The 18,757-nt window shown below is 44.5% G+C and overlaps 1 protein-coding gene across 3 annotated transcripts in view; it reads left to right on the top strand.

Annotated features, from left to right (window-relative positions):
- The window catches only part of UNKL (unk like zinc finger), a 145,784-nt gene that overhangs the window by 40,168 nt on the left and 86,859 nt on the right, over positions 1-18,757 (top strand). For all 3 annotated transcript variants that reach the window (XM_030213076.1, XM_030213079.1, XM_030213077.1), the window contains exons 3-5: positions 13,228-13,404; positions 13,560-13,693; positions 15,933-16,068. In XM_030213076.1, coding sequence (XP_030068936.1) covers positions 13,228-13,404; positions 13,560-13,693; positions 15,933-16,068 — 447 coding nt within the window. The remainder of the gene's footprint in view (positions 1-13,227; positions 13,405-13,559; positions 13,694-15,932; positions 16,069-18,757) is intronic.

Genomic DNA, 18,757 nt, shown 5'->3' with positions numbered 1-18,757 from the left:
TTTAGCTCTGCCGGCGCTGGTGTTTTTTTTTCCCCCCTTCTATTTTGTCTTCGCCGCCCCTCCACAGCAAAATTTTTATGTTTTCATGGTTGCCGGAGAATCGGGACGTCCCTTTAGATTAGGCTCCTCTTCCTGGTCTCTTCAGCCAATCGGAGTGCGTTTCGCTGACAACAGCCAGCTAAGCCCGCTTTGATTGGCTGAAGAGACCAGGAAGAGGAGCCTAATCTAAAGGGACATCCCGATTCTCCGACTCAGGTACCGAAGGACTAGAGAATGCAAGTGAGCTACAACGAGTAGCTCATTTGCATTCCCTATCGTTGATGCATTCCCGTTCCCTACCGATTCGCTATGGAATCGGTAGGGAACGGGAATTACCAATGTTTTTAATGCATCTGGGCCTCAATGTGAAATGTTGGAGTCCTGCAGTTGTAGATCTTTGTTTGACCACTAGGTGCTGCTGTTGAACAGTGACTGAATTCTTCTCCTTGTCACTTGTCCCCTTGTTTATTTTCTAATTCAACTCTGGTTTGAGATTTTAATACACAGAACAAGAGTTGATTCTGCATACTAAACTGAAGAAATAAGGAACTTGATTTTGGTTGCTGCTTTGGGTTTGTGCCATCGGCCATATAAATATGCAATATCCTTTGACAAATTGCATTTGGTTAGCCCAGAGGTTGGGGGGGGGGGGGGAGTCTTTTTTTTTTTTTTTAATTGAAGGCCACATCCTATTTTGGAGGAGTCTCCTAAGGCCGCATGCTGTATTGCAGGTTGCATAGGTATTATACTTTCAGCATGTAGGCACAAAAAAATATGCTTATATATTTAGATCTATTCATTTTATCAATAAAGGGAAATGGGACTTGATATACTGCCTTTCTGAGGTTTTTGCAACTACATTCAAAGTGGTTTACATATATTCAGGTACTTATTTTGTACCAGGGGCAATGGGGGGTTAAGTGACTTGCCCAGAGTCACAAGGAGCTGCAGTGGGAATTGAACTCAGTTCCCCAGGATCAAAGTCCACTGCATTAACCACTAGGCTACTCCTCCACTCATTCCACCAATAAGAGCCAACCTCATCAGTGATGTCACAATGGCTTGATTGCCCGATACTTGGCTCACTTCTGATATTGTGATGTCATAAAGGAAAGGGGGAAATGGGACTTGATATACTGCCTTTCTGAGGTTTTTGCAACTACATTCAAAGTGGTTTACATATATTCAGGTACTTATTTTGTACCAGGGGCAATGGAGGGTTAAGTGACTTGCCCAGAGTCACAAGGAGCTGCAGTGGGAATTGAACTCAGTTCCCCAGGATCAAAGTCCACTGCACTAACCACTAGGCTACTCCTCCACTCATTCCACCAATAAGAGCCAACCTCATCAGTGATGTCACAATGGCTTGATTGCCCAATACTTGGCTAACTTCTGATATTGTGATGTCATAAGGGAAAGGGGGAAAGGGAAATGGGACGTGATATACTGCCTTTCTGAGGTTTTTGCAACTACATTCAAAGTGGTTTACATATATTCAGGTACTTATTTTGTACCAGGGGCAATGGAGGGTTAAGTGACTTGCCCAGAGTCACAAGGAGCTGCAGTGGGAATTGAACCCAGTTCCCCAGAATCAGAGTCCGCTGCACTAACCAGCAGCATTCCATGTAGAAGCCTGCCCTTGCAGATCAGCAATGCGGCCGCGCAGGCTTCTGTTTCTGTGAGTCTGACGTCGGCTGCCTTGTTGTTTCGTGGGATAAACAAGGCCTTCAATCTAGCAGATATCCTGAAGCTGTTCAGTTAATTTTGTGGCCAATTCATGCTGCTGATCTGTTATAGCTCTTTATGAGAGAGAGGTAATTATTGATATCTGTTGACTTTATTTGCATCCAGAGATGAAATGCTTCCCACAATATGCTCTGTTCATCTCAACATCATTATAAGGCTTCCCTTTCCTTACTAGTACTTTTTTTTTTTTGGTAAATAAAGTAGCCTCAATGATTTGATTTTGTGTTTTCCCATTACTTTTCTAAAAATACGTTGCTGCTGCGTCCTGTTTAATTTTAGTCTGGATAGGGCAGTGATGGCGAACCTTTTAGAGACCGAGTGCCCAAACAGCAACCCAAAACCGAATTATTTATCGCAGAGTGCCGGTACTCATTATGGGCGGGGTCACCACATATGACTCCACCCCTATGATAGCCACACCCCTTACACCAGCCATGGCGCATATAAACAGACATCATTGAAAATATTATACTAGTGTAGGAGAAAAAAATAACATGACTTTCTTCCATTATAAATCATTTCTGTAAGCTGTTACAGCTCCAGTATGCCCAGTGCAAAATAAAGCAGCAGATGTAAATTCTCCAATTCGACATATTCCAAACACTAAAATGAAAATAAAATGATTTTTCCTACCTTTGTTGTCTGGTGATTTTGTTTTTCTATCCATATTGGTTCTAGTCGCTGATTCTGCTGCTCTCTATCTGTTCTCTTAACTCCGTTTCCAGGGCTTCCTTTCCATTGATTTCTTTACTTTCCTCCTTTCTTCTTCATTTCTTGCCCTCCATCCATGTCAAGCAACCATCCTCTCCCCTCCAGCCACAAATGTCCAGCAGCCCTCCTCTCCCCCCTGCCCTACCTCCCAGCACCCGGCAGCACCCACCATCAGGCCTCCCTCCCACCCAGCACGCAGCAGCAGCAGGCCTCCCTCCCACCCAGCACCCACCATCAGGTCTCCCTCCCACCCAGCAGCACACAGACAGCACCAGGCCGGCCTCCCGCCCTCCCTCCAACCCAACGAGCATCAGGCTGCCCGTCCGTCCTCCCTCCCTCCCTCCCAGCACCAGGAACCCCCCTCCTCCTAAAATTTAAAAAGCGTACCTCCAACCTCCTCAGTCGGGGTTAAGGCGGCGTGCAGCGGCAGCGAAGCGCCTGTGCTTCGCTCGACGCGCCTTCGGCCTTCCCTGTCTCTCAAGCTTGAGAGACAGGGAAGGCCGAAGGCGCGTCGAGCGAAGCACAGGCGCTTCGCTGCCGACGCACGCCGCCTTAACCCCGGCTGAGGAGGTACGCTTTTTAAATTTTAGGAGGAGGGGGTTCCTGGTGCTGGGAGGGAGGACGGGCGGGCTGTTGCTCGTTGCGTTGGAGGGAGGGCAGGAGGAAGGCCGAACTGGGAGGGAGAGTGGGCGGACCAGCGATGGCGACGGCGCGCGTGCCAAGGGAGAGGGCTCTGCGTGCCCTCTCTGGCACGCGTGCCATAGGTTTGCCATCACTGGGATAGGGTGTTTTTCTGATCTCTGGCTAAGGCTGTGTTTTTGTGATGTCTGCGAGTCTGATAATGCTGGTGTGGCTCACATCTCTTCACAGTGGCAATTGCGCAGATTAGCTTTGCTTCATTTACACTCAAACCGTCAACTTTACGTTCTTGGGGATGTCCTTGATTTGATTGCAGCCCTTGCTTTTAAAAGTTTAAGAGCGCATACTTTTGTGACCAATCAGATACCGCATACAGTTCAAGCTTCTCTTACCTACAAATGCACTCGATCTGCGGCCCCTCCGTACCTCTCTACCCTCATCTCCCCTTACGTCCCTACCCGTAACCTCCGCTCTCAAGATAAATCCCTCCTTTCAGTACCCTTCTCCACCACCTCCAACTCCAGGCTCCGCCCCTTCTGTCTCGCCTCACCCCATGCCTGGAACAAACTCCCTGAGCCCATACGCCGTGCCCCCTCCCTACCCATCTTCAAATCAATGCTCAAAGCCCACCTCTTCAATGTCGCCTTCGGCACCTAATCACTACACCTCTTCTCAGGAAAACTTAACTACCCCAACTTGACATTTCGCCCTTTAGATTTTAAGCTCTTCCGAGCAGGGACCGTCCTTAATTGTTAGTTTGTACAGCGCTGCGTAACCCTAGTAGCGCTCTAGAAATGTTAAGTAGTAGTAGTAGCATCTGACCTATGTTTGGTTTCTGTGTTTTGGTTGTACCGTTTTACTGTGTGCTGTGAAAAATATCGCCGAGTGTGCTTTTAAACCCCCTCCCCCAACCTTTTTTATTTGTAGAGGGCTGATGTGTTTTTTGAGTTTTAAATACAGATAATATGGAAGTCACTGTAATATCTAGGATTTAAGATTTTTGATGTCGAGCAATAGCAGAAAGATGGCAGTATTAACAGCTCACATCAGAACTGCTACTCCTATACGTAAGGAAAGCCTCTTCGTGGTAGGTTTATGCTTCTAGAGCAGGAGTAACATAGTAGATGACGTCAGATAAAGACCTGCACGGTCCATCCAGTCTTCGCAACAAGATAAACTCATGATATGTGATATGTACACCTGGTCTTGATTTGTCCTTGCCATTTTCAGGGCGTAGGTCATAGAAGTCTGCTTGGCACTTTCTCTGTTCTAAAATTTCTGAAGTTAATGTCGAAGCCCCTGAAAAACTCCATTCCAGCTTGTCCAGATCTATTCAGCCACGATTAGAGCACAGACCGTAGAAGTCTGCCTAGCACTGGCTTTGTTCTACAACTTTTGAAGCTGAGTTTGTCCAGCCACGATCAGAGAATAGACCAGAGAAGTCCACCCAGCACTGGCCTTGCTTCCTAATCTCCACTAAGCTTCTTTGGATACATTCCTTCTAAACAGGATTCCTTTGTGTCTTATGCCATGCGTTGTTGAATTCTGTGACCATTTTCATCTCCACCACCTCCCGCGGGAGGGCATTCCAGGTATCTACCACCCTTCCTGACATTCCTGAGTTTTGGCCCCCCTTGCAACCTCAATTCATGTCCTCTAGTTCTAGCGCTTTCCCGTCTCTGGAAGAGGTTTGTTTGTGAATTAATACCACAGTCCTTGAGTTGGGTTTTAAAAATTTCCACAATGAATGTGCATGAGATTTGATTTGCATGTACTGCTTCTGTTGTAGGGAAATAGATCTCATGCATATTTATTGCGGAAATCTTGAAAACCTAACTGGGTTGTGGCCCTCGAGGACCATGGTTGCCCACCTTGTTCTAGAGAATTTCAACACCTTCCCCCCCCCCCCCCCCCCCCCTATTTTTTTATTTCTTTTTAACTTGAAAATGTATATCTGTAACAAAAATTCAAGAATCCGCCTGTTCAGAAAAGTGCAATGAGAGAAACTTCCAAAGAAGAAAGAATCTTATTATTATTATTAGCATTTGTATAGCGCTACTAGATGCACGCAGCGCTGAACACATGACACAAAGAGACAGTCCCTGCTCAAAAGAGCTTACAATCTAAATAATACAGACAGACAAGACAGTTACGATTGAGGGAAGTAATGGGTGAGAAGGAAGGGCGGGACAATTGAGTAGTGGCTAGGAGCTAAATACATTAAAGCACTTCAAATCCACATTGTTGGAGATCATTAGCAAGAAAACAACATTTTTTTTTATTAGAGGTAAGGGTATGCTGACTCACTACAAACCTAGGTAATTTTTATCAGACATGCCCCAACACGCGTAGAGGAACTGATCCTATGGCTGACTCTATTGTGCTCATTTTTAAGCGGAATTTGCTTACATTGGCTCAATTACATATAGTAACATAGTAGATGACGGCAGAAAAAGACCTGCACGGTCCATCCAGTCTGCCCAACAAGACAACTCATATGTGCTACTTTTTGTGTATACCCTACTTTGATTTGTACCTGTGCTCTTCAGGGGACAGACCGTATAAGTCTTTTTAGTGCTGTGCGTTTGTATAGATGCATTGGGTTAATGGCTATACAACAAAATGATGCAAACTTATGGGTTTTTTATTTTATTTATTTTTTACTGTTTTTTAATGCATTGATCTCCTACCATAAATACTGTCATTGGTGTAAAATGGGTTTCTTTTGTATGATTACGATTTTTGGAGACAGCTTTTTAAAAATTTTTAAAATTTACTTGTATATGGGGGAGTGAATGATGCTGATTAGGGAGGGAGGGAGTTTAGGGGGGAGGAGGGGGGGCTTCTTTGATAATGGGGTTTAGGGGTGTTTGGGTTAAAAACTGATAAATATTGAAGTCATTTGGGAGTTATTATTACTAATATACAGATTGAAAGTCAGGTTCGCACTTCTTGGTAAGTGTTTAACAAGTTTGATTTTCCTGTGGACAGTTAATCTACTATTGTATTGTAATGTGCTGATTAGTTTTGTACTGTATCAACAAATTTCAATAAAGACTTTTATAAATTAAAAAAAATTTACTTGTATATTATGTTCATAAAGTTTTTTCTTTGTGAACACCAGCTGCTATCGGCACTGCAATCTAATATATTTTACTTGTGCTGCTAGTGTTGGTGCTTTCTGCCTGGGCAGGCTTAGGAAATGTGGGTTTGTGGTGTGTTCTGTGGTAGATTTGAAACTTTTTTTTTTTTTTTTGTTAAGTGCTTTGACATAGCTAAGTAGTCTTATAACAGGCCCTCAAGGAAATGATTTCTGCTGGTTCAATGCAGGGGAAAAGATGTTTGGCAGTCTGCCAGTCATAGGTCAGCTCTCAGTTGCCATTTTTGCTGTTGTTTTTGCTGTTTTCTTAGCATCGGCTTACACTGTTCTGAACCAGCAGTTATTATCCCTTCCCACCAGCCGATGGAGGTAGAGAAAACTGAAATCAGCAGTGACATCACCTCAGAGTTACCATTGATCGAAATCTCACACTTGAAAATCATGTGAGGAATACAACTAGGAAGATGTTTCAGTCTATGTGGAAACTCAGAAGACTAAAACCTTTCTTCCCAAGGGGCATTTTTCACAATATGGTACAATCTATGGTGCTGAGTCATCTGAACTATTGTAATGCGTTGTATGTCGGCTGTAAAGAGCATATCATCAAGAAACTTCAAGCAGCCCAGAACACTGCAGCTAGACTCATATTTGGCAAGACAAAATATGAAAGTGCAAAACCCCTTAGAGAGAAGCTTCATTGGCGTCCTGTTAAGGAACGCACTATGTTCAAAGTTTGCACTTCGATTCATAAAGTCTTTCATGGAAATGCTCCGGCCTACACGTCAGACCTTATTGATTTGCCACCCGGGAACGCTAAAAGATCAGCTCGCACATTCCTGGGACTTCACTTCCCAAGCTGTAAAGGTTTAAAATACAAACTAGTATACGCGTTCTGCTTTTCCTACATTGGCACTCAGCTGTGGAATGCATTACCACTTGATCTGAAGACTATTCATGACTTAATCAACTTTAGAAAAACACGAAAAACTTCTCTCTTTAACAAGGCTTATAATAATAATCAATAATGAGAACTCCAATGCATCACTACTTCTTGATAGTTTGACTGTTTTCTGATTTACCAAATTGAGTGGCGGAGTGGCCTGGTGGTTAGGGTGGTGGACTTTGGTCCTGAGGAACTGAGTTGGATTCCCACTTCAGGCACAGGCAGCTCCTTGTGACTCTGGGCAAGTCACTTAACCCTCCATTGCCCCATGTAAGCCGCATTGAGCCTGCCATGAGTGGGAAAGCGCAGGGTACAAATGTAACAAAAATAAAATAGATACTATTGGAGATTCTACATGGAATGTTGCTACTATTGGACATTCTAATGGAATGTTGCTACTATTGGAGATTCTACATGGAATGTTGCTACTACTGGAGATTCTACATGGAATGTTGCTATTCCACTAGCAACATTCCATGTAGAAGGCTGCGCAGGCTTCTGTTTCTGTGAGTCTGACGTGCAGGACGTCAGACTCACAGAAGCAGAAGCCTGTGCGGCCATATTGGTGATCTGCAAGGGCCGACTTCTACATGGAATGTTGCTGGTGGAATAGCAAGAATGTTGCTGGTGGAATAGCAACATTCCATGTAGAATCTCAAATAGTAGCAACAGTGGAGGAGTGGCCTAGTGGTTAGGGTGGCGGACATTGGTCCTGGGGAACTGAGGAACTGAGTTCGATTCCCACTTCAGGCACAGGCAGCTCCTTGTGACTCTGGGCAAGTCACTTAACCCTCCATTGCCCCATGTAAGCCGCATTGAGCCTGCCCTGAGTGGGAAAGCGCAGGGTACAAATGTAACAAAAATAAAATAGATACTATTGGAGATTCTACATGGAATGTTGCTACTATTGGACATTCTAATGGAATGTTGCTACTATTGGAGATTCTACATGGAATGTTGCTACTACTGGAGATTCTACATGGAATGTTGCTATTCCACTAGCAACATTCCATGTAGAAGGCTGCGCAGGCTTCTGTTTCTGTGAGTCTGACGTCCTGCACGTACGTGCAGGACGTCAGACTCACAGAAGCAGAAGCCTGTGCGGCCATATTGGTGATCTGCAAGGGCCGACTTCTACATGGAATGTTGCTGGTGGAATAGCAAGAATGTTGCTGGTGGAATAGCAACATTCCATGTAGAATCTCAAATAGTAGCAACAGTGGAGGAGTGGCCTAGTGGTTAGGGTGGCGGACATTGGTCCTGGGGAACTGAGGAACTGAGTTCGATTCCCACTTCAGGCACAGGCAGCTCCTTGTGACTCTGGGCAAGTCACTTAACCCTCCATTGCCCCATGTAAGCCGCATTGAGCCTGCCATGAGTGGGAAAGCGCAGGGTACAAATGTAACAAAAATAAAATAGATACTATTGGAGATTCTACATGGAATGTTGCTACTATTGGACATTCTAATGGAATGTTGCTACTATTGGAGATTCTACATGGAATGTTGCTACTACTGGAGATTCTACATGGAATGTTGCTATTCCACTAGCAACATTCCATGTAGAAGGCTGCGCAGGCTTCTGTTTCTGTGAGTCTGACGTGCAGGACGTCAGACTCACAGAAGCAGAAGCCTGTGCGGCCATATTGGTGATCTGCAAGGGCCGACTTCTACATGGAATGTTGCTGGTGGAATAGCAAGAATGTTGCTGGTGGAATAGCAACATTCCATGTAGAATCTCAAATAGTAGCAACAGTGGAGGAGTGGCCTAGTGGTTAGGGTGGCGGACATTGGTCCTGGGGAACTGAGGAACTGAGTTCGATTCCCACTTCAGGCACAGGCAGCTCCTTGTGACTCTGGGCAAGTCACTTAACCCTCCATTGCCCCATGTAAGCCGCACTGAGCCTGCCATGAGTGGGAAAGCGCAGGGTACAAATGTAACAAAAATAAAATAGATACTACTGGAGATTCTACGTGGTGTGTCGCTACTATTGGAGATTCTACATGGAATGTTGCTACTATTGGAGATTCTACATGGAATGCTGCTACTATTGGAGATTCTACATGGAATGTTGCTATTCCACTAGCAACATTCCATGTAGAAGGCTGCGCAGGCTTCTGTTTCTGTGAGTCTGACGTCCTGCACATACGTGCAGGACGTCAGACTCACAGAAGCAGAAGCCTGCGCAGCCACATTGGTGATCTGCAAGGGCCGACTTCTACATGGAATGTTGCTAGGCAGAATCTCAAATAGTAGCAACAGTGGAGGAGTGGCCTAGTGGTTAGGGTGGTGGACTTTGGTCCTGAGGAACTGAGTTGGATTCCCACTTCAGGCACAGGCAGCTCCTTGTGACTCTGGGCAAGTCACTTAACCCTCCATTGCCCCACGTAAGCCGCATTGAGCCTGTCATGAGTGGGAAAGCGTGGGGTACAAATGTAACAAAAACAAAATAAATTATATCCATTATGTTACACTTATTTCTTTGTATGTAACGTAATTGTTTACCTACGCTTGCGTGACGCTGGCCATGATGTAATATTGGAAGCCACATTGAGCCTGCAAATAGGTGGGAAAATGTGGGATACAAATGCAATAAATAAATAAAAATAAATCTGTGGTGCTCTCTGGAACAATCCAGTTTTTTTTTTTTCTTTACCAGCAGGTGTGGTAGGTTGTGCTGTGGTCTAGCTCCCTGTTCTGCTGTCTGCGGCTGCACCAAGGAGGCTTTACAACGGGAGACGGCATGAGCCTATCTGGCCCATTCTGTGGGCTGAGTCCAGTGGACGGAGCTTGCCACCATATTGAGTGACCCAAAACATTCGCAGACACTATTGAAAAGAGTAGCAAACTTGTGAGCTTTATAATTTTAATAAACCACCTTGGTTTTGCGTTCTGTCTGGAGGGGATCAGGGAGTTTTTGAGGGGTCTGTGAAGGAGGGGGGAACGTTATATTCAAAATGTTTGTTGGTGCTCCAGAGTTTGCTTTTGTTATTTGCAGTGCTGTATTGTGGATTTTAGTTTTGCTTAAGATGAGATATTTTTACCTAAAAACAATATCAAGGACTTATGACTGCCTATATGTGGATTTTTTGGGGGGCAGGTTTTTATTTTTATTTATTTATTGCATTTGTATCCCACATTTTCCCACCTATTTGCAGGCTCAATGTGGCCAGTTCCAGTATAACAGAAACAGAGTGATATTGTAGAAGGTTCATGTGCGATAGACACATTAGGGAATAGGGAGGAAGGGGTTAAGTTACGTCCAAGTCGAGTAGTAGTTTCCTTGTGTTGCAGGATCGAGGCATTTAGGTTGGGTCATTGGGGTATGCCTTTTTTGAATAGATTAGTTTTTAGTAATTTCCGAAATTTTAGTAGATCTTATGTTGCAGGACTGCAAGGTGAAGACATCTTATTTGAGATGAGTTTATGTTGTGATGAGTTTTGTTTGTCCTAATTAGATTGTAAGCTCTGTGGAGCAGGGACTGTCTCTTTGTGTTCAAGTGTACAGCGCTGCGTACGTCTAGTAGTGCTATAGAAATGATAAGTAATAGTAGTAGTAGTCTTTGGGATTCCGGAATCTTGCTACTCTTTGTCCTTTTCTCTTATTTGTCCTGTTTGTCCTAATTAGATTGTAAGCTCTGTGGAGCAGGGACTGTCTCTTTGTGTTCAAGTGTACAGCGCTGCATACGTCTAGTAGCGCTATTGAAATAAGTAGTAGTAGTACCTAGTCTTTGGGATTCTGGAATCTTTCTGCTATTGAAATGATAAGTAGTAGTAGTACCTAGTCTTTGGGATTCTGGAATCTTTCTGCTATTGAAATGATAAGTAGTAGTAGTACCTAGTCTTTGGGATTCTGGAATCTTGCTGCTCTTTGGGATTCTAGAATCTTGCTACTCTGTCCTTATCCCTTATTTGTTTTGTTTGTCTGTCCTAATTAGATTGTAAGCTCTGTCGAGCAGGGACTGTCTCTTCATGTTCAAGTGTACAGCGCTGCGTACGCCTAGTAGCGCTTTAGAAATAAGTAGTAGTGTTTGGGATCGCGGAATCTTGCTACTCTTTGGGATTCCGGAATCTTGCTACTCTTTGTCCTTATGCCTTATTTGTCCTGTTTGTCCTAATTAGATTGTAAGCTCTGTCGAGCAGGGACTCTCTTCATGTTCAAGTGTACGTCTAGTAGCGTTATAGAAATGATAAGTAGTAGTAGTTGTTGTTTTCATGCGTTATTTAAAAGCTTCCCATATGTAGATATATACCATGAAATAAAATTTAAAAAATTCTAAAACAGCAGTAATAAACTCTCTGTATTTTGTGCTCATTTTTCAATACCTTTCTATAGAACTCAGTAATATATGGTCAGATTTCAGCGAGGATATCCTGTTTCCTGATGGGTTCATCTTTGTTGTAATCTGCCTTGGGAAGCCTGGTGTTACTACACTAACTGCTCTGTAACTTGAAGATTGTTTTTTCTTTAATCTCTGGGAGGGGGGGGGGGGGTCCTGCAGCGTGAGCTGTGGTCCCAGTGTGGGTGTGGGCAATCTGGAGCAGCAGGCTTGTTTTTTGGAGCTGCGGGAAGCCCCACAACTCGGCCCTGAGCTTCCCCCTACAAAAATCGAACCTCCTGCGGTTCCAAAAACAAGTCTGCTGCTCTGGAGCACCGGCACCCACGACGAGATTGCGGTTCACTCAGCCCCCCCCCCTCCCCCCCGCATGCTCCAGTGGGAGTCTCCTCACACCCCCACCCCCACCCCCACCCCCACCCCCCCCCAGAGGTGGAAATAATTTAACTTTGGTTACAGTTCTGGCTGTTCTTGTATGTACACCCATATGCTGATTGTTGGTTTAGGGTACACCAATATGGTGGCTTCGCAGGGGAGATGGCTTCAACTTTTTGATGTCTTGCCATCTCCTGTCATAAAACTTCCTGGTGCCGCAGAGTGTGGTCGAGCCTAATGGTTGCTCCTGGGTCACAGTCTGAGGACTGTACCTCATTGAGCTCGGCTCCGCAGTCCCCAGTCACATTCCTTAGTGGCTCTGGGTGAGGCTTTAGCTTGGTCCCAAGGGATCTCGCCTGAGGGATGCAGGTCCCCATCCCCTACCCTTCTTGCCCGTTCACCCTGTTTGGGTATGTCCCCCTACAGGCTCCCTCTGCTGCTCCCAGGTGTAAATCCTCTCCACCCCCCCCCCCCCCCCCCACAAAAAAAAAAATTAAAAAAAAACAGCTTGTGCTTGGCAGTCTTTGTCTTTGTTTAGGGAATATGGCTTTTTTGCTGCTCCTGTCTATTTAAGGAAAGAAAAAAAGCAGAGCAGGGAAATCCCCCTACCTCTTGGTTGAGGGATTTTCCTGTAATTTAGGGAATTGCTTTAGTTGGCACCCCTAGAGAGGAGCAGTCCCATGCGATAGCTCCTGGCTTCCCAATTTCGGGAAGCAGAGGAGGAGCTCCTCTTGCCAAAAGAGAGATCTCGATTTAGAGATTACTAAGGCCATTTCTATGCTGTGAAATTCAACTGCAGACCCAGTTGAGGGGGATCCTCTGCTGGAGGGGCTTGCTATGAGCTTCGTGACGTTTTCCGTGCCGGAATCACTAGTGCGGCTTTGTAAAAGGAGCCCTTTATTTGCTTTTTCTTGAATTACTTAAGCTTCTTTGCAAAACGTTTTATACAGATTCAGTTCTGAGTGATTTAAGTAAACTTGTGAAGTAGTTTGTGATGTTTTACATAAACAGTTATTTGTTTGAATGTTGAACAGATGTAAATTAAATGTTCCAATAGAACACATTAACTGGGAAACTTTGGGAAAAAAACAAAACATTTTCAATGTAGTATCATCTGATTGTATTTATGTAGCCGTTTCTTCTACGTGCCCTTAACACCCTGCTGGTGGTAGAGGATGAGAAATAATTTCGGATGAATTTCACATTAGGAAAAGAGAAATGTAAAGCTTGGTATTCAGTAGAATAGATTCAGAAGCTGATAGGTTTTTGCTCAGCTCACAGCAGTGCAAAGCAAAATCTTTCTCTCCTTTTAACCTTCCCCTCTTCTGTTTGCACAGCTGTCCTTATTTGCATCGAACGACGGGTGACACAGAAAGAAAGTATCACCTGCGCTATTACAAGACTGGAACCTGTATCCATGAAACAGATGCTCGTGGGCACTGTGTAAAGAATGGACTTCACTGTGCCTTTGCTCACGGTCCTCACGACCTTAGGCCGCCAGTGTATGATATCAGGTGCGTGTCATTTCTGGGTGGTGTGTTTGAAGAAATGTTCTTTTGCTTCCTGTTGCGGTAGCTTGAACTCCTCTGCAGGAGGCTGACTCTTCTCGCCGGCCATTATCTCAAAGGATCTTTTTGTTCTGTGTTATGTTTTTTTTTTTTGTTTTCAGAGAACTTCAGGCACAAGAAGCCTTACAAAATGGGCAACTGGGGAGCGGGGAAGGCATCCCTGACCTGCAGCCGGGTGTCCTCGCTAGCCAAGCGATGATAGAAAAGATTCTCGGTGAAGACCCCCGATGGCAGGGTATGGAGATCATTATACAATATGGCCGGTCTGGTTAATTTATTTATTTATTGCATTTGTATCCCACATTATCCCACCTCTTTGCAGGCTCAATGTGGCTTACAATTCATCATGGATAATGGAAATAGAAGTGAATATACATATGGTTTACAGAGGGTTTTGTGTTACATGATGGTGAAATAATGTTAATGCTGTTAGAAACCCACCTTTTTATTGTAACCAAAAAAAAAATCCAGCTTAAAATCACCTTTTCTTTCCCTATTCATTCACATGTAAGGCACAATGCTTTTTAGCCATTTTATAGCCCATTTCTGTTTTAATTTTCTTTTTCCATTGACAAGTTGTAGGAAATGTTGTCTGAAGAAGTCTGTTCGTGTTGGTTTGAGATGAGAGATTTTGGTACTGCAGGTTGACATCTGCAGGCGTTCTCTCACCTATTTAGGACATCGGCATTCTTGGTATTAACTGCTGGTATTCGTTCCTGTTTCTGAAGCTGTGGACTTTTGCCATCAGATAATATCGCTTCTAAGATCCGCAAGGCAGTGTTAAGTGGCTGGTCTCTAAATTCCACCTTTAAATGAAAAATTTGAGTGTTTTAACTTGTTTTGATTTTTAGATGGTATTATATGACAATGCCAGATCAATCAAGTTAGTAACCATCACAGAAAAAGTACATAATCCATTGTTTACCACCTCTTATCAGTGCCCAGTCCCCTTGCCAATTTAAGTGGCAAGAAACATTGTTGATTTTTGAAAGGGAGGGGGAGTAATTTGTGTATGAATTTTTAAAAATATCTTAAGTTTTCCATATTTTATTTACCAGTACAGAGCAGCATTTTCATTATTATCAAAGGAATAGAGAGCAACTAAAAAAAATGTAAGGTGATATTCTGAGGCTTTGTTTACCAAAGATTCTCTAATATTTTGACAAACCTGTTATGTTGATAGTTGTTAGGTAATGGTATTTTTCTTTACATACATATCAGTGTGAAAGCTGTTGTAAGAACAGCTTTTGAGGAAAGGGGGACTTGTTCCAGGTACAGAATACATACCTGTATATAATATGTAAACCGCGTTGATTGTAATCACAGGCAGTATATCAAATCCCTTCCTGATTTCCAAGTGCATGTATAGACATCTGTGAAAACTGATGGTAGGTGGTGGTGGTGGTCTGCTTTCCGATATACTGCCCTCTGCTGGAGAAGCATGCATTATAGATGCCATTAAGGTGTGTCTTTTATTAAAGCTTTAGCTCGAGTTATCTGCAGCAGGGCCCATAGGAATAAAATGGGCCCTTCTGCAAATACCTCGAGCTAAGCTTTAGTAAAAGACCCCCTAAGACAGTGGTTTCCAGGTCACAGTGGATGGGGTGACAGAAACAGGCCCTGCCCTTTTTTCCCGTGTGGGTTCCTGTTAGCAAACTCATGCAGAATACTGATGTCTGAGTGCACACCGACACAAAAGGCCCTACTATTGCCGTGACCTCTGCTGCTGCTACTCTCCGTGTTCTGGATAACTGGGGAGGGGGGAAGTGGCGGTCTGCCATTTCGCTTTCAGCATCTGGTGATAGATGTGAATTTTTGAGTGTGTTAAAAAATGGGGTCATATTGGATTCAGTACAATGTGAACTCTGTTTGGCACTTTGAAATAATATTTGTATATAAAATGTAAACTGCTTTGGTTGTACCACAGAAAGACAGTTTCCTTGTCTGGGCTTCACTTTTCTGAACATGTGGGTGTTACCCCCCCTCCTACCAGCAGATGGAAGTAGAGAAAAAGCTAGGCTTTTCCAGTGAACTCACTGGTATAACCTGACAGTTGAAAGTTCCAGTATTTTTCTCTACCTCTAGCAGATGGAAAGTGGTTCAGTCAGGAGTTAGGTCAGGGACCTAGAGCACCAAAGTTACCCAATCCCTGGACGCCATGTAGCATAGGTTTATTTTATAGCTGTTCTCTGATTTGGCTGTATAATATTTGTACTGGAATTCCTGTGGGTTTTGTACTTTTATTTTTTAACATCTGTTTTTAAGGCAGCAGATCTTTTTCAGTACAATATTTGTTAAAACAATTTTATTGAACAAATGTATGTATACATGAAAGCAAATGCACATGTGTACTGTTCAATGTTTACAAATCAATCCCACTTTAAATTACCCTCCCCCACCCAGCATCGACTGTAGTATTGGATTCGGTACAGTATTTAAAGTGATAATGTCCCTGTTCACCTTTTTGTTTGCAGATACTAATTTTGTACTAGCTAGCTACAAGACTGAGCAGTGCACTAAACCACCAAGACTGTGCCGCCAGGGTTATGCCTGCCCACATTATCACAATAGTCGTGATAGAAGACGGAATCCCAGGAAATTCAAGTACAGGTGGGTCTGTGGGCTACCCAGGACTGGTCTCTTGCAAGCACAGTGGGTTGGGGTGAACTGAAATCAATAGAAGAAATATAAGCCATGTGGTTATGTTGCTAAATTGAGTAAAACAAATGGGGTAAGAGGGAATGTTTAAAATCTTCTCCGGGGAGAAGCTGTGAATGCAGGGACTCCTCTAAGAATACAGTTTTCCTTAGCATCAGCAGCAGGTGAATCCAGAGAACTGTGGGTTGTCCATCTACCAGCAGGTGGAGATAGAGATCACTGAACTGTCTTATTGGACAGCTCGCTCCTGGAAGATTCAGTATTCTCTATATCCAGCAGGTGGATGGACAGACTTCGATCATCTCCTGGATTCTTCTGAATGTACTTTTACAGTTTCTGGTTAATTGAAGCTTAGGGGGTGCATGGCTGAGCGGTGTCAACTTTACATCTGGTGGTGCCAGAGCCATTCTCCCGGATCCACCACATGCCAACTTAGAAAGTCCACCTGAATATTCAGGACCCCTGCTATGTGGGCTGCCGAGATTTGAGAAAGCTGTAACTCTGCCCACCTGAACAAGGCATCTGCCTCCCTCGCTAGAGAGGGGCTGCGAGTGCCCCCTTGGCGATTGATGTAGGACACCTGCCATCATGTTGTCGAAGAGCACCTGCACCGGTCTCCCATCCACTAGAGAGCCGAATGCCAGAAGTGCTAGGTGCACCGCCCGGGAGCTCCAAGTGATTGATGGCCCACTGGGCCTCCGTTTGGGACCATGGATCTCATGACAACTCAGTACGATGCCAAAGTCATGCAGCTTTTCAGTCGGAAGAGAGAGTATGGTTCCGAGGGCATAGATGCACTGCTGCAGTCGTGGTCAGAGTGGTGTCTTCTGTATGTCTTTCCTCCATGGCCGATAGTTGGGCATCTTCTGAGGTGGGGGTGGGGGTGATGATTGTGGCTGAGCCAGATTGGCCTTGACAACCATGTTACGCAGATCTGGTCACGCTGTTGCTGGCGCAGCTACTCTGATTTCCCTCTGCACAGGGTCTGCTTCAACAGGGTCCGCTAGTCATGGAGGATCCCTTCCCCTTTGGTCTTACGGCTTGGCCCATGAGAAGACAAAGTTGAGAAAGAAGGGCTATGCGGATTCAGTTGTCATTGCCTTGCTTCAGGCCAAAAGGTTTGACATCAACGGCGTACGCACGAGTATGTCGAGTCTTTGATAGCTTTTATGTGGAGAGAGCATGTTCTCTGTTTTATGCGTTCCTGTCACAGATTTTGTCATTCTTGCAGGAGGGCTTGGCCAAAGGTTTGACAGTCTGCTCGCTACACATGAAGGTAGCAGCTTTGGCGTGTTATAGAGGCCGGGTTTCTGGTTCTGCTTTGTCGGTTCATCTGGATGTGGCCCAGTTTTAGAAGGGGGTGACTAGGGCTACGCCCTCTGGTGTCTCTGTCTTGGCCCATGTGAGATCTTAATTTGCTGCTGTGTGCATTACAGAGTGCGCTCTTTGAACCATTACTGAAGACCATGATTAAAAATCTCATGCTTAAGATGGTGTTCCTTGTTGCCATTGTGTCAGTGCGGCCGGTTTCAGAGCTCCAGGCTCTCTCGTGTCAGGGAACCTTTTCTCTGTTTCTCAGAAGCAGGGCTAACAGTGTGGACAGTGCCCTCCTTTCTGCCTAAGGTCATCTCGGCCTGTCATCTAAATCAATCGTTATTTCTTCCTTCCTTTCAGAGGGAGCAGTATCTGACAGATTTCGAGCGGTCATGCCTTTTGGATGCGAGGCGAGTTCTCATGTGGTACGTGCCGGTTATGAACGATTTCCGGTGTTCGGATCATCTGTTCTTTTCGTGAGTGCGCATAAGGGGGAGTCAGCCTCCAAGGTGACTGTGGCCAGGTGGGTCAAGGAGGCAATTACTTCAGGGTATGTCCCGGCGGGCCGTCCATCCTCCAAGTATCTCTGTGCACATTGTACGTGGAAAATGGCAACGTCCGTGAAGGAGTCCCACCTAGTGGCTCTGGAGGGAATCTGCAGGGAGGCTGCATGGGCTTTGGTTCACTCGTTCGTGACGCATTATCAAGTGGATGTAGCTGCACGGGCAGAGGCTGTGTTTGATGCGTCTGTACTGGCTCCCTTCCCTATTTTAGGTACTGCTTTGCTACATCCCACAGGTCTCTGGATTCATCTGCTGCTATCACTAAGGAGCAAAAAAATTTATCTTACCCGATAATTTTCTTTCCTTTTGGACTCCACAGATGAATCCAGAGTCCCACCCTGACCTGGTTGATGTCCCGAACGTCTGTTGTTCTGGTTACAGTTATGGTTCTGAATCATTGGTTTATCCTATAGGGTTATATTATGTGTGGATTGGAAAAAGGGGGCTGTGGGGAAGAAGTTATATTTCTGCGGTTACTGGCGCTTTGTTATGCAAAATCCTCAATCTGCCAGGAGTGAGCTGTCCAATAAGTTCAGTGATCTCTATCTCCACTTGCTGGTAGATTAACACAACCCGCAGGTCTCTGGATTCATCTGCTGCAACTAAAGAAAAGAAAATTATCAGGTAAGATAAAATTGCTCATTACTTGAAATTCTTCAGATATGGAGCGTCTGTTTAAGCTTTCAAAAAAACACTAGGACATGGGGGCATGCGATGAAGCTGGAGTGCAGTAAGTTTAAAACAAGAGAAAATTTTTCTTTACT

This window comes from Microcaecilia unicolor, chromosome 8 (genome assembly GCF_901765095.1).
Source record: "Microcaecilia unicolor chromosome 8, aMicUni1.1, whole genome shotgun sequence".
NCBI classification, from domain to species: domain Eukaryota; kingdom Metazoa; phylum Chordata; class Amphibia; order Gymnophiona; family Siphonopidae; genus Microcaecilia; species Microcaecilia unicolor.
Note: the sequence above shows the minus strand (reverse complement) of the source record. Positions and strands in the feature narration are given on the sequence as shown.